This window comes from Haematobia irritans, chromosome 5 (genome assembly GCF_050003625.1).
Source record: "Haematobia irritans isolate KBUSLIRL chromosome 5, ASM5000362v1, whole genome shotgun sequence".
NCBI lineage: Eukaryota > Metazoa > Arthropoda > Insecta > Diptera > Muscidae > Haematobia > Haematobia irritans.
In genome coordinates, this window is record NC_134401.1 from 33,049,235 (window position 1) to 33,068,377 (window position 19,143).

Sequence of the window (19,143 nt, forward strand, 5' to 3'; positions counted from 1 at the left end):
ATATATATATATATATATATATATATATATATATATATATATATATATATATATATATATATATATATATATATATATATATATATATATATATATATATATATATATATATATATATATATATATATATCGCCCGATTTCGACAAATGGGGTCACGTTGCGCTTTTTTTCAAACGGATCGTCACCAAATTTGGCAAAAGCTAATCTTTTCCATCGCCCTTCATGTCTGCAAAATTTCATTCAAATCGGTTCAGATTTAGATATAGCTCTCATATATATGTATCGCCCGATTTTTCTAAATTTGGCCATAAAACCCTTATTTATCAACCGATCTTACTCAAATTTAGCTAAATGTAGTCTTCTATAGCACTAACTATATGTGCAAAAACTCATCGAAATCGGTTCAGACTTAGCTATAGCTCCAATATATATGTACCGCCCGATTTTTCTAAATTTGGCCATAAAACCCTTATTTATCAACCGATCTTACTCAAATTTGGCTAAATGTTGTCTTCTATAGCACTAACTATATATGCAAAAAATCATCGAAATCGGTTCAAATTTAGATATAGCTCCCATATATATGTATAGCCCGATTTTCCCAAATTTGGCCATAGAACCCTTATTTATTAACCGATCTTACTAAAAGTTGGCTAGATCCAGTCCTCTATAGTACTAACTATATGTGCAAAATTTCATCGAAATCGGTTCAGATGTAGATATAGCTCCCATATATGTATCACCCGATTTTGAAAAATTCGCCCCTAATAACCTTATGTTTGACCATACAGGACTCATTTCTCAACTGATCTTACTCAAATCTTGCACAAGGTAACCTTTTGTGGTGTTAATCAACCAGAAAAATATTATGCAAATTGGTTCAGATTTAGATATAGCTTCCATATATATGCATCGCTCGATTTTCCCAAATTTGGCCATAGTACTCGAATTTATTAACCAATGTTACTCAAATTTTGATGTACTAGCTGATCGTACTTATACGTACTTGTAGCTCTTATATAAGAATATTGCTCGATTTTTACAAATTTGTATTTATTACCCACTCTAATTTAACGATTTTCTCTTTTTTAATAATGGGCTCAATATTAGTGGCATACTAACTCCGTAGGTGCAATATCAACACAGCCAGTGTTGCTAGAAGTAGGGGAAATTCCCTATATGTAGGCTTTTTCTAATATTTAGCGTCTTGTAGGGACGTAGGGCCACAACGTAGGACATTTTCACAGAAAAATTTCTCACAAAAATTTGTTTATAGAAACTTTTTCCAAAATTTGTTTATAGAAACTTTTTCCAAAATTTTATTTTTATAAGGATTTAACAAACAAGATTACTAATTTGGGTAGAATTCTACCAACTGTGGCAACCGTGGTCGTAATACAAATTTATACTCTAAGTTATATACGTTGCATATTCATGTTTTAAGATAATAAAGTACTTAGAACTATTTTTGTTTTGTAAAATTTTTTTAATTTAACGAAAAATATAATAAGGAAAATTGTTTGGGAATGTATAGGAAAGTAGGGAACTTTTTTTGTTCTTGTAGGGTAAACCGAACATTTTCCCTGGCAACATTGACTATGAGCTATAGTCAGATTGACACAAAGCACCCATAGACACACGGTTGAAAAAGACTGTTTTTCATATGTTTGGCTATAAACATTATATGTTTGGAACACAAATTTTTAAACACAATATTTTTGAGTGCAAGCATATAATGTTCATAAACTAGCATAACATGTTTGGGACATATATGTTAATATGTTAGAACATATTATGTTTGGGACATAAAATGTTTGTAAATATAATATGCTTGAATGCAAACATATATTAATTTAGAAATAGCCTATAAACATATATGTGTTTAGTAGCTTGGAGCGCTATTTAACAGGGAGCGATATTGAATTAAGTTGGTGGTTGTTGCTTGTTATTACAAAATTAACATTTTATTTTTCCTAGGGCAATTGATCAGCTACTTCTTTGATCCTTACAAACTGTGTGGTCCGCTGTTCGAATCCCCGTCCGGCAAAAGGTAAAATTAAAATAAAACAAAATCATAAAATTGAATAATTTCTTCTACAATGTTTGTATTAAAAAAAAAAGGTGGTAAGAAGGTGGAAGTGAGAAAGATGTCGGGAAATATACAATTGGGCAGAAACAAAATTTTGAGCATTCAGGTCGAAAACCTATGTTGTTAGCACCTATATTACCTGTTTATTTTCATAATTCATTATGATTGTAAATATATAAATAAATAAATAAAATTTTGAGCACAATATTGTTTGGGAGAATTTTTTTTAAGCATATAATATTTTTGGGTGCAAAATGCTTCCAAACATATTATATGGTCACATAATAACATATTGTTTTTTGGAAGACAACATTATTGAATTTGGATGCAAAAATACAAAATGTTTGGAACTTAGACTACCCAAACATATATTGTTTAGACCAATATGCTTTCAAACATATTATATATTGGTAGAGATCAAACATATAAATGTTTGGGCAATACCCAAAAATGTAAAGGGTGATTCTTTTGAGGTTAGGATTTTCATGCATTAGTATTTGACAGATCACGTGGGATTTCAGACATGGTGTCAAAGAGAAAGATGCTCAGTATGCTTTGACATTTCATCATGAATAGCCGAACGATCTGCCACAACGTCGAATTTTCAGTGAATGGGCCCTAGAAAAGTTGGCAGAAAATCCGCTTTTTTATCGACAAATTTTGTTCAGCGATGAGGCTCATTTCTGGTTGAATGGCTACGTAAATAAGCAAAATTGCCGCATTTGGAGTGAAGAGCAACCAGAAGCCGTTCAAGAACTGCCCATGCATCCCGAAAAATGCACTGTTTGGTGTGGTTTGTACGCTGGTGGAATCATTGGACCGTATTTTTTCAAAGATGCTGTTGGACGCAACGTTACGGTGAATGGCGATCGCTATCGTTCGATGCTAACAAACTTTTTGTTGCCAAAAATGGAAGAACTGAACTTGGTTGACATGTGGTTTCAACAAGATGGCGCTACATGCCACACAGCTCGCGATTCTATGGCCATTTTGAGGGAAAACTTCGGAGAACAATTCATCTCAAGAAATGGACCGGTAAGTTGGCCACCAAGATCATGCGATTTGACGCCTTTAGACTATTTTTTGTGGGGCTACGTCAAGTCTAAAGTCTACAGAAATAAGCCAGCAACTATTCCAGCTTTGGAAGACAACATTTCCGAAGAAATTCGGGCTATTCCGGCCGAAATGCTCGAAAAAGTTGCCCAAAATTGGACTTTCCGAATGGACCACCTAAGACGCAGCCGCGGTCAACATTTAAATGAAATTATCTTCAAAAAGTAAATGTCATGGACCAATCTAACGTTTCAAATAAAGAACCGATGAGATTTTGCAAATTTTATGCGTTTTTTTTAAAAAAAAAGTTATCAAGCTCTTAACAAATCACCCTTTATATGCTTGAAGCCAAATATGTTTGGGAGTATATGTTACAGAAGCGATTTTTTGTGAGGGTGCATGTACCCCTTAATTGTCTTAAATATGCAACTGCGGTTTATCTCCCAGACCTATATGTTACCCCACAAATGCTTATGATTACTAATTCTGTAATGGTGGTTTAGGGTATGATATAGTCGGCCCCGCCCGACTTTCTACTTTACTTACTTGTTTTTCCTTTAGTTTCGAAGGCACTTTTTTCTGGATATAGTGCTCCTATTACAGCATTACTCGCCATATTTTGATCCATTGTAATCGGCAATAGAAATCAATATTTTCGTGATTTGGTTGCCTGAGACAATAAGTGGCTATTTTACAAGCTTTGGTGTATCTACGAATAAGTGATTACATATTAGGTTATTATATGCTTTAAAAGCACTACTTATTTCATGACCGAAAGTATGCCTGGGGAGAAGTACTTTCCTCCTAGGACATGCGTATGTTGATGTTGCTATTATACCACCTATGTATATACTTTGCCAAAATATACTGTGGGTCTCATACAAAATTTAAACATAGTAACCTTAGATTTAAATAACCTTTGAATATGAAATTTTATAATTTTACTTTTTAAGTTTTTCAATAAACTACATCGAATCAACAACAGTTTTAAATTTTTTGCCCATAAGTATTTGATTTTCTGGATTGTGCCAGATTTTTTTCCGTAAATTTGTGCGGATATTGGAGCATTTTCGTTCAAGAATTGGAAGCTTGGACATTTGGTATAGCTGTTTTATCATCATTCTCTTTTTTTGAGTTTTGCCAAAAGGTTCCACAATTGGATGTGGACACATACATTTTATGGTAATTTGATTGGAAATTTGTGTGTATATACTGGATATTGCCATGCCAGGCTACGAATTACGTTCAAAGGGAAATTCTGAGTCACCAATTAACGCGGACGCAGATCCATTAAATACAACAATGATAGAAGCAAACCCATCTATGGAAGCGCAAATATGGGGCATAGTTGATGGTCTTAAGGATTTGACGAGAGCAGTGGTGGAAAGCCGTACGGATATTAATAGCTTAAAAAAACAAATGGAAGAAATGCAAGTTCGGATTTCATCTACTGCAAACGTAAGTTCTGAAAGAAATGGAATATCATCACAATATGCCAATGAAGCTTCTGGAGGAGAAGAAGCCCCAATTGTGAATTGTTGGGAAAATGCCCAACAAACGTTTCATCAACCTCCACAAACGCAAGCTGTATATGCTGATACAATGGGTAAGCTGTACGATTTACCCCCATTTTCGGGAAATGCAAATGAATGGCCGTTGTTTATTGCCAACTTTAAGGATACCACTGAATTCTTTCGATACAGCAATCGCCATAATTTGATGCGGCAATCGCCATAATTTGATGCGGCTTCAGAAATGTCTTTCTGGACCCGCAAAGGAAGCAGTCGCTTCAATGTTAATATTTCCGAATGACGTCCCAAAAGTTATAGAAGAATTAAAATTTCGATTTGGGCGACCTGATATTTTGGTACGTTCTCAAGTTTTGAAAATAAAACAATTTCCTACTATTTCTAGAAAGAATATGCAACAAATTGTGCAGTTTTCTACAGCGGTAAGAAACGTAGTTGCCTTTTTAAACTCCGCCGATTGTCAACATCACTTGATAAGTACTACGTTGCTTGAAGAAATGGTTTCAAAACTCCCATTGGACCAACAATTCGAATGGGCGAAAGTGGCTACAGGCATAAAACCATTTCCTACGGTCGAAAATTTTTGTGATTGGCTTGGTAACTTAGCCAGAGTTGTAAGTATGATGTCATGCAGTTCGTCAACACAGGATCAAACCCCTAACAAGATGATGGTTGTTAACAAGACCCAGAATTTGAAACCAAAATGTGAAATTTGTAAAGAAGTTCATTCCATATCCCAATGCAAAACATTTATTGAAGAAATGTCAGTATCGGAGAGATTAGAAAAGGTAAAGGCTTCAAAATTAGGTTTTTGTTGTTTGCATAAAGGACATGGATCATCAGGATGTCGTTTTAAAAGGGTGTGTGGATTGAAGGGATGCCAACGATTTCATAATAGATTACTTCACGAAGGTAAAACACAGCCGACATCTTCAACACAAATGTTAAATTGTAGACAACCACAAATTCAGCAGAGCAAGCTCTTTAAAGTTTTGCCTGTTAAGCTGCACGGTCCTTCAGGAAGTTTAAATGCGTATGCAATGTTTGACGAAGGATCGTCTATTTCATTGATTAAAGAAGACACAGCTAAATCTTTGGGATTAAAAGGTAAATACACCGATTTAATTTTGCAATGGTATGGAGATAAGGTGGTAACCGAAAAGTCCTTCCTTGTAAACTGCCAGATTGAAGGATCCCAAAGACAGTCGGATAAATTTTCATTAAAAAACCTACATACTGTGAAGGAATTGAATTTACCTACACAATCATTTTCGAAATCTCAACATCCTAAATTCTCTACGTTGCCTATTGAAGATTATGTGGATGCGACTCCCGTAATCCTTCTAGGACTAGATAATACGTTTCTAGGTACACCTTTCGATGTTAACGAATCTGGCAATTTAGTAGCTATGCAGGGTAAATTGGGTTGGTTTGTATATGGTGGCACAGGATATGTCTGTGATAAACCAACGGTTTTACATATGAAGGATGGAACACTGCATAATATTGTCCAAGAATACATTTCAAATGAAAATTTCGGTACGTGCCCTGGAATAAGTCCGCTGTTATCTGATAATGATCAAATCGCCAAAGAAATTATGGATAGAACTACAAAACGAATTGGCAATCGCTTTGAGATTGGACTATTATGGAAGAAATATCCACCTGAGATGCTAAATTCATTTGAAATGGCACTGAAACGTCTTTTGACAATCGAGAAGAAAATGTTTCAAAATGCTGAGTTCGCTGTAAAGTACAAGGTGGAAATTGAAAAATATATTGAAAAGGGATATGCACGAAAGTTGAGTGAGGAAGAAATTGCTGAAACTCGTCATCCAGTGTGGTATCTACCACATTTTGGAGTAATCAACCCGAATAAACCACAAAAACTAAGAGTAGTTTTCGATGATTCCGCAAAGGTCGGAGGTATTTCACTAAATAATCTTCTGTTGAAAGGACCGGAACAAGCAAATTCTCTTCTTGGTATATTATTGAAATTTCGTCAAGGTAAAATCGCAGTAGCAGCAGGTATTCGGGAGATGTTTTCACAAATAAAGATACGAAAAGAAGATCAACACTCTCAGAGATTTTTGTGGAGAAATGGTGAGAGCAACATGCCTGTAGGGCATTATGCTATGGTCTCCATGATATTTGGTGCCATATCCTCGCCTTGTTGTGCAGAGTACATAAAAAATCGTAATGCTACTGAATTTGCCGAAATATATCCAGATGCTGCTGCTGCTATAATTGAAAAGCATTACGTGGATGACTTCGTAGCTAGCTTCAAAACTGAAACCGAGGCAATTGAAGTTTGTGAGAAGGTCGTTACAGTCCACGCAAGAGCTGGATTTGAATTAAGAGGATTTGTGTCAAACAGTGGTGCTTTGGAAAACAGGATGAATCTTGGTCCATGTGGTGACGAAAGTAAGAATGTAAATATGGAGAAACAAGCATCCGCTGATAAAATATTAGGAATGTACTGGAATAAGACAGAAGACGTTTTTGAATTCAAAACAAAATTTCACAATCTAGCTGAAGATGTTTTCTATGGTGTGAGGGTTCCAACAAAACGCGAACTTTTAAAGATAGCTATGGCAGTTTTTGATCCATTTGGTTTAATAGCCGATTTTCTTTTATATACTAAATGCCTTGTGCAACAAACATGGAAGTATAAAATTGGATGGGACGAAGCAATACCAAAGGAACTACACAAGAAGTGGTATAGTTGGTGGAAGGAATTTGAAAAATTGAAAGATTTTAAAATAAATCGGTGTTTGTCTCCAACATTTTTCGAACAAGAGGTCCAACTACACGTTTTCGTAGATGCAAGTCAAGAAGCATTTTCTGCCGTATGCTATTTTAAAATACAAGAAAATGTATCATTTGTCATCGGAAAAACAAGATGCGCACCAATAAAATTATTAAGCATCCCTCGGTTAGAACTCCAAGCTGCGGTGTTAGGAACAAGGTTAAGTCAAGTTATAATTAATAATCATGACATTCATATTTCTAAGGTATTCTTTTGGTCGGACTCTCAAACGGTGCTACAATGGTTGAATTCAAAGGAAAGACGTTTCAAGGCATTTGTGAGTCACAGAGTTGCCGAAATTTTAAATTCAACAAAGTGTTCACAACGGAGGTATGTACCTACCCAACAAAATCCGGCTGACGCTGGAACACGAACGGTTTTTCCTCCAAAGCTATTAAAGAACAATATATGGATTAGTGGCCCAACCTTTTTAAGGGAAAATGAATCATGTTGGCCAAAACAAGAGATAATTTTATCAAAGAATGCTATGGTAGATGAAATATGTGCCAGTTTTCATTTGTCAACAGCTCAAGACAAATCGTTTATTGAATATGAAAGATTTTCATCATATACTAAACTAAAGAGAAGCGTTGCTTGGGTATTGCGCTTTGCCAAGATGACTACAAGAAGCTCAAGGACTTTGAATGGCGATGAAATAGAAAAGGCGGATAAAACCATTTGTAAATTGGTTCAATCGGAATGTTTCAAAGATGAGTTGAAAACTCTATATAAAGGATCGACAATTTCAAAAAGTAGTCCCTTACATAGCCTAGCACCCCACTTGGACCAAGATGGTCTCATCCGCATTCGTGGGAGATTAGATGAAGCTTTGTACTTACCCTTCGATGCAAGAAGACCGATAATTTTACCGCAGAATCTCTGGGTTTCTGAATTAATAATGACGCACTACCATAACAAAAATTACCATCAAAATAAAAACTTGACAATAAATGAACTTCGACAAAATTATTGGATTCCTAACATTAAAACATTGTACAACAAAGTAAAACGTAAGTGCTATACATGTAAATTAGATTCAATTCAGCCGAAAATTCCGCAAATGGGACAATTGCCCGAAGACCGAATAACGCCTTTTGTAAGGCCATTTACTTATACGGGTGTCGATCTGTGTGGTCCTTTCGACGTAGCAATTGGTCGCCGCAAGGAAAAAAGATGGGTAGTGGTCTTCACCTGCCTAACCATAAGGGCCGCTCATATTGAACTCGCTCACGATTTATCGACAGACGCGTTTATACTATGCTTAAGAAATTTCATCAATCGCCGAGGAACGCTTCTAAGGATTCGTAGCGATAATGGCACAAATTTTATTGGAGTACAAAAGTTTTTAAAAAAAGAGGACCGCCTTATTAATGAAGATGACATTTTAAAGGAAACATCCAACCGACAAATAGAATGGCTTTTCAACTGTCCAGAGAACCCCAGCTCAGGTGGAGTATGGGAAAGACTCATTCAGATCATAAAAAGGTTGCTTCAGAAGACTTTAAAAGAATCAGTACCACGTGTCGAAACATTGCAAAGTGTCTTAATTGAAGCCGAAAATATTATAAATTCAAGACCACTTACCGAAATACCCCTCTCTTCAGAAGATGATGAACCACTCACTCCGAATCATTTTTTAATTGGCTGTTCGAATTCAACGCAAACGCCGAATACTGAAGATGAAAAGTTGTGTCTCCGCAAGCAATGGAAAATTTCCCAAAATTTGAAAGATCGTTTATGGAAAAGGTGGATCACAGAATATCTTCCACAGCTGATTCGCATGACCAAATGGAGAAATAAAACGGATCCAATAAAAATTGGTGATCTTGTACTCATTCTGGAAAGCTCTGTTCCAAGGAGACAATGGTTAAAAGGACGTATAATAAAAGTTTTCCCTGCTAAGGATGGACAAATCAGATTTGCCGAAATCAAAACTATTTCTGGAGTGAAACGGCGACCCGTATCAAAATTGGCAGTTTTTACGACAACTAATGGTGAATCAGAGTGATTCACAGGAGGGAGAATGTTGATGTTGCTATTATACCACCTATGTATATACTTTGCCAAAATATACTGTGGGTCTCATACAAAATTTAAACATAGTAACCTTAGATTTAAATAACCTTTGAATATGAAATTTTATAATTTTACTTTTTAAGTTTTTCAATAAACAACATCGAATCAACAACAGCGTATGTAAATGTAATCCGCAGCGATGCCAATTGATAAGTGGTTATTATTTTTTAAAACGGCTTACCTACAAGATTACCGGGTAATGAGAGTTTTTGTTGGGTAGAAATAAAATTTTGACAAAATTTTCCATAGACAAAATTTTTTGAAAAAAATTTCTATATAAATAAAATTTTCTATATAGGTGAAATGTTGACAAAATTTTCTATATAAATAAAATTTTGACAAAATTTTCTACAGAAATAAAATTTTTACAACATTTTCTATAGAAATAAAATTTTGACAACATTTTTTATAGAAATAAAATTTTGACAAAATTTATAATTATAAATTTATAAAATTATAAATTTTGGAAAAATTTTCTATAGAAGTAGCATTTTGACAAAATTTTCTATAGCAATAAAATTTTGACAACATTTTCTATTTTTTTTTTTGTAAAAAATGTGGTAGGTTATTTTTGGCTCGAATGACAACCGTTCTACCAATGCATTTTAAATTTCAGCCAAATCGGATAAACATGTCGGGGTCTAGAAGTCCAAGAAATCAAATCGGGAAATCGGCCTATATGGGTGCTATAGCAAAACATGGATCGATATATACCATATTCGGCACACCTCTTTGAGGATCTAAGATAGCTCTAGATTTCCTATTTCTGGCAAATCGGATAAACATCTCGGAGTCTAGCAGCCCAAGAAGTCAAATCGGGAAATCGGTCTATATGGGGGCTATAGCAAAACATGGACCGATATATACCATATTCGACACCCCTCTTTGAGGATGTAAAATAGCTCTAGATTTCCAATTTCTGGCAAATCGGATAAACATTTCGGGGTATAGAAGCCCAAGAAATGAAATCGGGAAATCGGTCTATATGGGGACTATATAAAAACACGGACCTATAAACCATATTCGGCACACCTCTTAGAGAATCTAAAATAGCTCTAGATTTCCTATTTCTGGCAAATCGGAAAAACATTTCGTGGTCTAGAAGTCCAAGAAGTCAAATGGGGAAATCGGTCTATATCAAAACATGCACCGATATATACCATATGCGCAAACCTCTTTGTTGACCTAAAATCGGTCAACTTTTTGAATTTAAGCCTAATCGGATAAAAATTGAGTTGTCTAGACGCCCAAAATATCAAATCGGGAGATCGGTCTATATGGAGGATATACCAAAACATGGACCGATAGCTCTAGGTTTCCTATTTCATGGAAATCGGATGAAAATTACGATGTTTTTATATAGCCGGAAATGGATATTTCATTCTATGGTGGTGGGAATAAAAATGTCAATCAATGTTTTAAACATTTTTGTCATTAAATTTTGAACACTCATATTTAAATTTACGTATGCGACATCGTTTATATTGAATAATTATTGCTGAGGGAATGGCGTCAGGGTTTTTGTTAAGCAGTTTTTCCCCACAATTGCTTACCCCAGGATCGGCTTCATCCTCAGAAACTATTTTTGTTTTTTTGGCCCGTATATGTACGTGCTATTGCCACACACATATAAAAGGGATAGAAATCCACAAGATGTAGTTCATCGATTAAGGATTCGTAAGGATAAGAAGTGAGTCTTACTTTTCTTTTTTGTTTTGTGTATGTGTGTGTGTGTGTGCTAAATTAGATAATTGCCAACTTCAATTTCCAATAAAATGATAGGATAACAAAAATTGGAATTTCACCAAAACAAGAGCTTACTAATTGACACTTAGTTTGACCAATTATGGTCAAAATGAAAATTGAATTTACAAACTATCATACGTTTTTTTTTCTTGTTGCCTAAATATTGATTTTATTAGTTGTGTTGGAGATGGAGATGGAGCTGTGGGCTAAATTTAAATGCCATACACATTGTGAATTTTCTATAAAGGCATATGTGACATGTCTGCATAAGATCTGATTGTAGAAGAACGTAGATAAGTAATGCGTTCTATGTATACGCAATCATTTAGGGATGCAGAAAATGGATTTTTTGTTCTTCTGCCTTCAAACCCTAAAAAAATCGCTTCTGTAACATATACCCCAAAACACATTTTGCTTCAAGCATATATATTTTCAGGATTGGTCCAAACCAAATATTGTTTGTATTGTTCCAACATATTATGTTTCACCTTAGGGCATATACTGGTAGAAAAAAAAAAATTAATGAAATTTTCTTTGTGTGGATATATTTTTAAGGCGCCAATTGGTTACTTCCATTATTTTACTTTAGCATACTCTTTAGGTCTCTCTTTCTAAACACAAATATGTTTATAGGCTATTTCTAAATTAATATATGTTTGCATCTAAGCATATTATATTTACAAACATTTTATGTCACAAACATAATATGTTCTAACATATTAACATATATGTCACAAAAATCTTAGTTTATGAACATTATATGCTTGCAACTAAAAAATATAAAAAAAATTGAGTTCCAAACATATAATTTTTACACCCAAACATATAAAAAACAGTCTGTTTCGTCCGTGGAGGAATTAAAATAGACTTTAATTTAGATCTTCCTGTCCGTTTTCATGTAGATAATATGGACATAGCAAGATCATAGGATTGCCAATTCCAGAATCTTCGGTTTGATAGTAGATATTTAGTTATATGTGTTTTCATGGAAGCCTCAACTCAGTGCATACCCTTAATTCTGCAGTTGGAACAACTGGTTCGTGCAATGCATCAGCTCTTGGCCTGGGAGTTAGAATGGGAGTTGATTGCATATTTGCAATTGCATATTTTTTTCCAGTGTGCTCAACCATTCACTCTGACCGGAGCTACAATAAAACATTGGAAGGCCACTGACGAGGAAGTGTAATCATTGGTGCCAAATTATGACAATTTAAAACATACAGTAGTTCAATCTTACTATTTTTGGGGGAATTTCGCAAAAAAAAAAATAATATAATTCAACTACAATCATATTTATTCCTTCTCTATAGGTAGAATTGGAGAAGGAATAGGTCACGCACATGATACATTTCGGGGGTCCTGAAAAGAGACAAATTTTTCTATAGAAATAAAATTTTTACAAAATTTCCAATTTTTTTACAAAATTTCCAATTTTTTGACAAAATTTCCAATTTTTTGACAAAATTTCCAATAGAAAAATTTTTGACAAGATTTTCTATAGAAATAAAATTTTGACAAAATTATCTAGAGAAATAAAATTTTGCCAAAGTTTATAGAGAAATAAAATTTTGACAAAATTTTTTATAGAAATAAAATAATAAAATTTTGACAAAATTTTCTATAAAAAAAAATTTTTGATAATATTTTCTACAGAAATAAAATTTTGACAATATTTTCTACAGAAATAAAATTTTGACAAAATTTTCTAGGGAAATAAAATTTTGCCAAAGTTTGTAGAGAAACAAAATTTTTTTATAGAAATAGAATAATAAAATTTTGACAAAATTTTGTATAGAAAACAAATTTTGACAAAATTTTCTACAGAAATAAAATTTTGACAATATTTCCTACAGGTATAAAATTTTGACAAAATTTTCTTTAGAAATAAAATTTTGACAAAATTTTCTAGGGAAATAAAATTTTGCCAAAATTTTCTAGGGAAATAAAATTTTGCCAAAGTTTGTAGAGAAACAAAATTTTGACAAAATTTTTTTATAGAAATAGAATAATAAAATTTTGACAAAATTTTCTATAGAAAACAAATTTTGACAAAATTTTCTATAAAAATAAAATTTCGTCCGAAGAATAAAACACTTGATAGTTTATTTGCCAATGGCAATTTTGACATAAACTTAACTATTCACCATAAACTTAATTTCCGTTTCCTTCTACATGTGTTGCCATGATTATATTCTCTTAATTTCTTGCCATTTCAATATAAAAAAACTTAATAGAATTGACATCTCTACTTCTTCACATCTAAGTGTCAAAGTGAAAGTACATGTCCTGTGAATGCGTTTTATAACTGATATGTAATGCATGCATTTTTGAGCAAATGTCTGCGTATGTGTGTGTATTCATTTATTTTGTAATTTCAGTCCCAATCATACATACAGCAAAAGGACTCATTTCATTGTGAATGTCTATGTGTGCATTCAGGAGTAAATATAATAAATTGATAAATTTATTGAACACAGACGACATAACCAAACACACACATATACCTCCATACACTCCAAAAAAGTTTCTTGGATCCAAAGATTTTGTCCTTCCTTTAAGGAATTTGTTATTGATTAACGGTTGCCACTCGAATATTTTCGGTTGAAAATTTGGTCAAAATTGTATTTCTACAGAAAATTTTATTTCTTTTTATTTATTCCTATAGAAAATTTTGTCAAAATTTTATTCCTATAGAAAATTTTGTCAAAATTTTATTCTTTTTTTTGATCTCAGCTTAAAGCCATGCATTGACTAAACTACAAGTGTAGCTTAACCAACAGAGGAAAAGTATGCTTGTCAAATTTATTTGGGCAAAGCCCTATAGACTGCAAGATGGTTGGATATACAGCTGTTTCGGAATTATTTGGGCAAAGCCCTATAGACTGGGCTTTGCCCAAATAAATTTGACAAGCATACTTTTCCTCTGTTGGTTAAGCTACACTTGTAGTTTAGTCATTTTATTCCCATAGAAAATTTTGTCAAAATTTTATTCCTATAGGAAGTTTTTGTCAAAATTTTATACCTATAGAAAATTTTGTCAAAATTTTATTTCTGTAGAAAATTTTGTTAAAATTTTATTTCTATAGAAAATTATTTCAAAATTTTATTTCTATAGAAAATGTTGTCAAAATTTTATTTCTATAGAACATTTTGTCAAAAATTTTATTCCTATAGAAAATTTTGTCAAAATGTTATTCCAATAGAAAATTTTGTCAAAATTTTATTCCTATAGAAAATTTTGTCAAAATTTTATTCCTATAGAAATTTTTTTCAAAATTTTATTCCTATAGAAAATTTTGTCAAAATTTTATTCCTATTGAATTTTTTTTTCAAAATTTTATTTCTATAGAACATTTTGTCAAAATTTTATTTCTATAGAAAATTTTTGGAGAAGAATATTTTTTAGCGACCTACACCCTCACAAAAAATCGCTTCTGTAACATATACTCCCAAACATATTTTGCTTCAAGCATATACATTTTTGGGTATTGCCCAAACATTTATATATTTGATCTCTACCAATATATAATATGTTTGAAAGCATATTGGTCTAAACAATATATGTTTGGGTAGTCTAAGTTCCAAACATTTTGTATTTTTGCATCCAAATTCAGTAATGTTGTCTTCCAAAAAACATCATGTTATTATGTGACCATATAATATGTTTGGAAGCATTTTGCACCCAAAAATATTATATGCTTTAAAAAAATTCTCCCAAACAATATTGTGCTCAAAATTTTATTTATTTATTTATATATTTACAATCATAATGAATTATGAAAATAAACAGGTAATATAAGTGCTAACATAGGTTTTCGACCTGAATGCTCAAAATTTTGTTTCTGCCCAATTGTATATTCCCCGACATCTTTCTCACTTCCACGAGATTTTTTAGTTCTTAGCACCTTTTTCAGTAATACAAACATTGTAGAAGAAATTATTAAATTTTATGATTTTTTTTATTTTAATTTTACCTTTTGCCGGACGGGGATTCGAACAGCGGACCACACAGTTTGTAAGGATCAAAGAAGTAGCTGATCAATTGCCCAAGCAAAAATAAGAAGTTAATTTTGTAATAACAAGCAACAACCACCAACTTAATTCAATATCGCTCCCTGTTAAATAGCGCTCCAAGCTATTAAACACATATATGTTTATAGGCTATTTCTAAATTAATATATGTTTGCATCCAAGCATATTATATTTACAAACATTTTATGTCCCAAACATAATATGTTCTAACATATTAACATATATGTCCCAAACATGTTATGCTAGTTTATGAACATTATATGCTTGCACTCAAAAATATTGTGTTTAAAAATTTGTGTTCCAAACATATAATGTTTATAGCCAAACATATGAAAAACAGTCTTTTTCATCCGTGTATTTGGCTGTAATTCTAGGATCAATTAAATTAAAATAAGGATACATATATCATTTATAGAACTTTTATAGAAAATTTTCCTTAGTTCAAAGCCATCCGCCTCTAACGGAGGGAAATTTACAAAATTTGTATCCTAAATTTAATGAAAAAATTATTGAAGCAAAAATTAAAATTAAATTAAATTAAAATTTCATTACTTTAAAGAAATTTGTCCTTAATATTTTGTAAATTGCGCATCCTAAAATTTAGATTGCGTAACCTTTAATATCACGTAGACATTTTTGTCAGTGTATGTATAGAAACAGTCTACAAATAGGCAATAACTGGACATGAAATCTTTAGTAAACTTTCATTTACTGACACATGAAATAAGGACAAACGAAATGGTCCACACAATCAACCAAAGGACGACTGTATAATGTATTTATCGGAAATATGAAAATCACAGAATGTGAGGGTTCAATGAACAACCTCCTCAGCCCTAGTGCTGGAGCATTAAAATTCAATTGGATCCGAGTGCAAATTTAATTCCCAAAACTCCCAAAAGCATAAAGTAAATTATTTCAATTAAAAATTTTCTCTGCTGTTGTTGGAATTGAGTAAAGCAAAAATGTCCTTGTTTGGATACTTGTCACATTGAACGGACGATGAAAAGACACAAAAAGGGGTGAACACAGTTCACAGTACCAAGAGTTGTTTGTGTCTGAATTTACATTGCTGACCACATCCTTTTGTTGATCTGTCCTACTACTCACTCACTCACTCTTGCCACACTGGTAGAAAAACGTTTCGTACTATTAACGAACGGGCTTCGTTGATTATTTTTCGTTATTATTACGAAATTGTTCGTTATAAGAACGAAAGTGATCGTTAATACAACGAAATCAATAGTTAAAAGACAATTTTGTGGTTTGGTTTTTCGTTATATTAATGAAACACGTTTCGTTAATATTACGAATATTAACTTTGTAATTTTTTCAAGAATTACAATAAAATTTTTTCCAAGATGGAATTATTATAGTCATTTGCACATAGCGAGTAACTTCTGGAAACCTTTAGCCCTTAAAATAATCGTTTTATATACTCCGAAACTGGAATTGAAAATTTCATTTATAAAACGAAAGCGATCGTTAATATAATGATATGGATCGTTAAAAAATAAATTTTTAATTGTTATATTTCGTCATATTAATGAAATATGTTCATTAATAATACGAATGGGAGTTTCGAGTACTTCTGCCTCTCCTTACTCTCTCTCTCTAAAACGTCTCTCCATACTCTCTCTAATACGTCTGTAGCGTCTATGTAATTTGTACATACACATGTAAGCATGGCAATAAGCACATGTTTGCGTGTGCGTCTTGAAAAACAAACGGTAAAAAGTTCAACTTGTCTGAGGCAAACATTAACAACATTTACGTTCTTTTCGCTGAAGAGTGCACAGGCTCATTACAGTTTCGTTGTGAATAATAAACATAAATGGGTGAGGTGAGTTAAATTGGTGTTTTTTGTATATTCGCAAGAAATTTAGTGTACATTTTTAATCTTTAGTGAAAATGCCCCGGAGAAGTGAACTTTCAGACGAAGAAGGCGGAACAATTAGCGTAATTAACCTTGTTTGCAGAAAAATTGGATAAATGGACACGGCGATACGACTATCATTTTTTGATCTTAAATATAAGAGGCTTTTTTTCTTAAGTGAAAGTCACAATATATGATTATTAAATTACTTAATTTATCAGTAAATATTATTTCCTACTGTATATAAATTATATTTCAGAGATCTTAACAAAAAAAAAATCACTACCAATGACTACACTCAAATGCACTAATTGGTTGGGTTTCATTAGTAGAACGTTTGTGTTCATTTATACAACGTTCGCCTTTCATTAATACAATGAAAAAACTGGGTTCATACAATGAATGATTTTCATTCATACAACGTATAAGCTACATTCATACAACGAATAATATTCGTTAATACAACGAAAAGGCTACGTAATAGCAACGTAATTATTCGTTAATACTACGAAATGTATTCCATAAAGGGTTTCTTAAATATAACGTAAAATTACGTTGTTATAACGAAATGTTACGTTGGCTGACTTTTAATGAAGAATTTCGTTAATACAACGTAGAAATTCATCGTATTAACGAAACTTTTTCTACCAGTGCAAATGCACAGTATATCCTTTACCTTCCAAACGGATTTTTTGTTGTTGGTGTAATTACAACTCTATCATAGAAATATGTTTAAACAAATGTCCTGTAATAAGTACAACAAATATTGGAACATTGAGTTCATTTTTCTCAATTAACATTCGTACGCACAAACGGTCCATGGATTGTAGGCAGGCTGACTGCATAGGATCCGATTCATACTCTGATTCCTGTCATGCACCCATACTTTGGTCTCATACATTTCCAGATTTTCGATTTTCGAAACCATTGCCCAAGGTTTTTATTTTTTTTTTGTGCTTTGTCCGAGGGATTTGTCATTATCATTTGGGTTTGGCTGTTTGTTGGTCCTTCGTCCATTTTGTTTATTTGTCGAATAATAAAAGCAACCCAGAGTAAAATATTGCAATCTGTTTGTATTTCAGTTTTTATGGGTAAAGTGTTTTTAATACTATATGTTGCATATTTATTAAATGCGACAACTACCTATGTTAAAAATAGGCTGGATCATTGTTTACGCTAAACATATTATAGTTATTGTAACTAATAATACTGCAAAAGGCGTATTTTCTATTTACACAGAAAAAAGTAAACTATTTTATTGCAAGATTGAGCCACCATCAAATTAAACTAAATTGTATTCCACATTTTCAGATTTTCACAAAGCGTTGTTAAAATCAGGAACATTTAATGCACTGGTGTACTTTTTAACTGCAATTCAAGAAATTGCACCCTCTCATAGAAGAAAAAATGAACTAAAAGTAACTAAGAAAATCATTGGCGCCAAATCATGACCATTTTAACCATTTTTTGGGAATCGTACGAAAATTTCTTATGTGTACGGCCATTGAACTTTATATTCACGTTTAGATTATAAAATGTTTGAGATATACTTAAAAAGAGGAAAATTTCATTGAGCTGTGGAAAATTTCGCAAAAAATAATAAAATTTAACTACCAAAAAATAATTTTTTTCAATAAAAGTAAGTTAAAATTAGCGTTAGTTTAACTACGGAATTTTTTCGGTGTACGAAGCAAGTGCCGGAAAATAATATTTAGAACTAACTCTTTTCGAAAAAGTCCAAACGAAATTTCCGAAAATTAAAAATTCAAGATGTTCGTATGTTGTATTCACGCTACAGCCTTCAACAATGGAGCTATCGTGCTGAAATTTTGCATAAATTTGGCTTTTGTCTGCAGGCAGGTTAAGTTCAGCTATGTTGCTAAGTAGCCCCCATATATGACCATATAGGCATCGCTACTTTTATCCGTTTTCT

The 19,143-nt window shown here is 32.6% G+C and overlaps 1 protein-coding gene across 1 annotated transcript; it reads left to right on the top strand.

The window, feature by feature from the left end:
* The first annotated feature begins 5,063 nt into the window (after positions 1–5,063).
* Positions 5,064–12,488, top strand: LOC142239618 (uncharacterized). The gene is made up of 2 exons (XM_075311411.1): positions 5,064–9,484; positions 12,266–12,488. Exons 1-2 carry the CDS (start codon positions 5,064–5,066, stop codon positions 12,486–12,488), a joined length of 4,644 nt encoding a protein of 1,547 aa, XP_075167526.1.
* The last annotated feature ends 6,655 nt before the right edge of the window (positions 12,489–19,143 follow it).

What these genes read in the sequence shown, in the direction of transcription:
- LOC142239618 (XM_075311411.1), top strand. Translation starts at nt 5,064, where the DNA reads ATGCAACAAATTGTGCAGTTTTCTACAGCGGTAAGAAACGTAGTTGCC. An exon ending in ACAACTAATGGTGAATCAGA is followed by an intron (nt 9,485 to 12,265) that starts GTGATTCACAGG and finishes GTTTGATAGTAG; the next exon opens with ATATTTAGTTATATGTGTTT.